Consider the following 4,954-nt stretch of genomic DNA (forward strand, 5'->3'; position numbering starts at 1 on the left):
TTAGGATTTGCAGTCTCAAGTTGCAGAGAGAAAATCTACTTTGAAAGGTTGGTGAAGGAGCTTCATCAAAGTTTCCAGAAGAATAATATTGGTGAAGGCTTTCACTTTTATTAGATTAATGTAATAAGGGGGGAATGTTGGACTTATTACATTAATTAGGTTAGTTTCTAATAAGAGAGAATGTTAGATCTATTGGATTAATGTAATAAGGGGGAAATGTTAGACTTATTACAATAATTAGGTTAGTTTGGGAATGTTAGATTTGTTGGATTAATGTAATAAGGAGGAATGTTAGATTTATTACATTAATTAGGCTAGTTTCTAAGTTTAGTTTAAATAAATAAATTAGTTAAATGTATAGTTGTTGGAAGTTATTCCCATGAGCAGTTTTTGTAAGGGAAAGTAAGGCTATATAAAGATGCTCAAACACCAATGTATAATAACATTCAGTATCAATTCTATATGTATCCGAATGTATCCAAAAAATCTTAATGAATAAAATCAGCATTTTATATTTTTAGCTCTTTCAAGGCTGAAATCTTTCTTAGAATGTGCTTTAACTTTGCATCAATAACTTCATAATCTAGGTTCTGGCCTAGATTCTTGGCATTGTGTTTTATTACCAAGGAAAAAATAATTGATCCATGCCACCATGTTTCTTGTGAAGGACCTATATGTTAAGGCATTTGATATTTATTTAGAGAGTCAAGGGAGAAAACAAGAAGAATAACCTGTTGAAGATTAGTCTAAGTGTCAAATATAGATTTTGTTGTAATTGGGCATGTGAGCCTAGAGTGTAAGCCTCATGAACTTGTCGATTAATTTTACATAAATTGATAATTTTTTGTTAATGTAAATATATAAGCTTGTATTTTTGTGTACATAATTTATATTCTATGATTGATATTGATGTATTAGATCAGGGTTATATGGTTTTGGATAGATCTCTATGAATTCCATCAAATTGTGATTACGTCAGATGGTATAAGAGAAATAATTTACTCTTACGAAAGAAGACCTTAGTTCTTGACCTTGTAGATCCCTCCAAATCCTTGTTGTGGGGTGGTAGAATATGTGTTGTAAAAAAATACAGATGTTTCTTCATATTCCATATCCTTTGACAGATTGAATTGAGTAGCTGTTTTAAAAGACTCAAGATCATAATGTATGACTGGGTCTACCTTAAAGTGTACAGATATTGTAATATCGAGTGACAGTTTTACAGCAAAGATGAACTGTGAATTGCATTTTTAGTTACTGTATGTTACAGCGAAAAAATGTTATGCTATTATGATATTCCGGAAAAATAATATATCTGATTATGAAATAATAAAAATCATTGTCAGAGCTTTAGAAAAGCTATGAAGTTTTTAATTTTAGAACCATTAATATTTGGAGACACCAAATAAAATTAAAAAAGAATTGCCAAATATCACCTCTGTTTTACACAGTCATCACGATTCACGGTACCGACAGATCATGCAATCTTGCTTTCATAGTTACTCTTCATTAGTATTTCTATTTCTCTAGCGACACCGCTGGACAAATATATGCGTACCAAATTGAAAAAGTGAGATGAGTAAAGTACTCGAAGAATTTCGGTCTAGACTAATACTTAATGCACAAGTTTTATAAAAGCAGAGCTTATTCTTTTCATGTGGCCCAGACAAGATTCCCAAAGAAATAACTGCAAGGCAATCAGGTAGTTCACATCATTGCTAGGTGGGCTTTACATGCTATCTGCAGCAATCTAACTGATGGAGAATAAAGTTGATATTTAATGTATAGCTTTCGGCTAGTCGCAATGTAAATAGTATTTTAGAATAAGATAAAAACATTCGATTTGAGAGGATTGCTTATAGTGTATTAACCATTGATATTCCTTTGGCTTACTCCAAATATTGTGGATGAGTAACTTAAATTTTTTTCCAATATGGATTCTCAGGAGTTATATAAGAAATTTTAATTACTGGATGATGTTTCGTTGTGATTTTTTCTAGATTCAAGTCAGAACATTACAACTAATTTAGGAAAAAACCCTAATCTATATTTACCAAATTTATATTCCCTTTTCAAAATGTATTTCTAAAAAGACAAAGCCGAGATAGAATGGATAATTAAAATTGGTGGAACTGTAAATTTTATAAGAAAGGAATTACAAGATTGTGCTGTTTTCATAGATATCTTCTCGTAGAATGCTATTCTATGTCACATCTCAAACAAATCAGATCAAAGAATAATCACAAATTATTTAACTTTAGCAGACTAATCGAATGAAATACTTCAAAATTCAGAATTATTGCAGCAGACAGCAAGTAAAGCACATCTAGCTATCAGTAATGTGAAGAGTTTGATTGCCTGTCAAAATCTCACCTAGTGAAAGTAAATTACCAGCCTGGCACTTCCTTGGGTCACAGTTAAAGCATATAACTTCTTATGTGAAGTTGAACCTAATTTAAGAGTGAAGTTCTTTGACATCTTCACTAATCTCTGGAGGCTTAATTTAATTCGGTTTGCTTGATCTTGATGGCAGGAGCTACAAGTGAAGTGCAAGAGTTCATTTCCGATGAGTGGACAGTGGAGGTCGAAGATTTTCTCACAGAGATCGAGAAACCTGTGAAAATTGACAAGACAAGCATGTGGGTGCCGAAGGCTCTGATTAACGTGAAGCAAGAAGCATACATTCCTCAAATGCTGTCACTTGGGCCATACCACTATCGCACTCTGCATGATCAAGCTTTGCCGGTGCTCCATTACCAACGAGTCAACCATCTTTCCCAGATGGATTTTTACAAGCTGAAATCAATAAGAGATGCAACACAAAATAAGACAGAAATCATCATCAATTTCTTCGAAAGAGTGTCAGAGATGATGCAAGAGTTTGAGGAGTTCTACGACTGGAAGATCAACGACAACCAAAAGTTTGGGCGCATGATAATGTTGGACGCCTTCTTCCTCCACCAGTTTCTCAAAAATGGGTTCCATGTTCTTAAACAGGAGTTCAGTCAAACAGAAAAAAGGTACAGTGAAATTCTTATGCCTACGCTCACAACTATTAGATGTGATATTGTGAAGCTGGAAAACCAGATCCCTCTTTCCCTTCTCAAACAAATAGATTCTTTTCTGGATACCAATACAGTTCAAACTTTCCTCAACACTCAAATATCTCAACTCTCTTGCTTTCATACGTTTTCTGATGTGAAGATTAAATATGATGAGGAGTCCCATCTACTAGGTTGCATACACAAATATGTGTCCTTTCATAGTCCACAACAAGTAGAAGATATGCCCCCTACGAAACCCACCTACACGTACTGTGACAAATTCATAACTGCTCTAGACGACATGATTGCGGCCATTTTAGCTCTCTTCTTTCCTCACCCAGCAAGAGACTGTAATGATTTCCTTGACAGTTACAACGCAATAGAGCTCGACAAGGCTGGAATCCAATTCAAATCTGGTTTGGACCAAATCAGATTTGACAAGCAATCCGACACTCTCTTTCTTCCCAAGATTGTGGTTTCTGACACCTATACAGAAGTAATGATGAGGAATTTGCTTGCGTTGGAGTTCAATGACCCCAATCGGCCCAAGAATGTGACGCAGTATGTTGAACTGATGGACTGCCTCATCGATACGCCAAAGGACGTTGCCCTGCTGCGAAAGAAAGGGATTATTAACAGACAAAGTATGATGATAACGGATGAACAGGTGGTCAAGATGTGGGACGGCATGGCCAAGCCTCTGTTTTTTGCAGGGTTTGAGGAGCATCCACAGGCCATAAAGAGTGGAATCAGGGAGGCGCTGATCAAGAAATATTACAGAAGCAAGGTGAGAAAATGGTGGGTGGAGTTTCATGGGGAGCATCTCTCGAGACCATGGAAGATGTTGGCGTTGTGTACTGCAGTTCTTGTTGTGCTGCTCACCGCTGCACAGACCTACTGTGCTTTTGCCCAGTGCCAAAAGAAGCCCTAGACATACACGGTCCGAACTATATGTGCTAATAATTCGTCTATGTTTAGGTACCACTAGTTTTGATAGTTGACTATGTCATTGTGCAATTTTTTCCCTTATTTGTAGGTTTCTTTTAATTTATGTATGTATAATGAACGATTGTAATTTCACATATTAATGGACCAATTTGTGGAGATGGGTTTTTGTCAGACTTCAAATTTGAGATGCATATATCTTTATATACTATTTTAGATATATATACTATTTTCTATTTAGGAGAAACTTTTCCATTTAAATGTATGTTCATTTATATTTATTATTGTAATTCATCATATAATGATAAATATATTAACATTTATGTTATTTCACTTATTTCTATTTGGGAAAAGAGATATTGAAATCTATTTCTATTTATGTTTGCTATAAGATTTGGGTTTGTCAAATAAATTAAATAATTTATAACATCTCAAGTGATGTCCATTGTAGTATGAACTTTTGATTTTTTTTGAATTGTTACAATTTTTTATATCTATTATGTTTATGGAAATCCCATATTTGTTTTCAGTTCTTAGTACAATCTTTCATAAAATAATTCATTTATTTCATTCGTTTCTCAAATTAAAATGACTAAGTGATTTGGTTCAGGGAATCTATCAAATTAAGTTCACTTAAGTGATGATACAAGAATTGATATAGGTGAGGAGGAAGAGTCCATTGATTCTTAGGAGGATAGAGTTTTTGAGAATTTATGGGGTGGAGATGGAGATGGAGATGGAGATGGTATGGAAATAGGGGAAGCTAGTGATGATACCCCTCTCACTAAATGTAAGAACCCCTCTAATATCCCCCTCGAGAAAGAATTGCAAACTATGGACTTTGAAAAAGAGAACGATATTGATGTTAGGATTAAAGAGACATAAATAACAATTACATGCAAAAGTAGCCAATATCATAAAATAATAAAGCACACAAAATTTTAATGTGCAATCACTAGACTATT

The 4,954-nt window shown here is 34.2% G+C and overlaps 1 protein-coding gene across 1 annotated transcript; it reads left to right on the forward strand.

Annotated features, from left to right (window-relative positions):
• Positions 1-2,337: 2,337 nt before the first annotated feature.
• LOC149560999 (putative UPF0481 protein At3g02645) lies at positions 2,338-4,172 on the forward strand. Its single transcript, XM_089824925.1, has one exon. The coding sequence runs from the start codon at positions 2,527-2,529 to the stop codon at positions 3,973-3,975; it is 1,449 nt and encodes a 482-aa protein (XP_089681051.1). The 5' UTR covers positions 2,338-2,526; the 3' UTR covers positions 3,976-4,172.
• The last annotated feature ends 782 nt before the right edge of the window (positions 4,173-4,954 follow it).

The sequence above is a fragment of the Cupressus sempervirens genome, chromosome 4, assembly GCF_028749045.1.
Source record: "Cupressus sempervirens isolate cs-2001-9-10 chromosome 4, ASM2874904v1, whole genome shotgun sequence".
Lineage (NCBI taxonomy): Eukaryota > Viridiplantae > Streptophyta > Pinopsida > Cupressales > Cupressaceae > Cupressus > Cupressus sempervirens.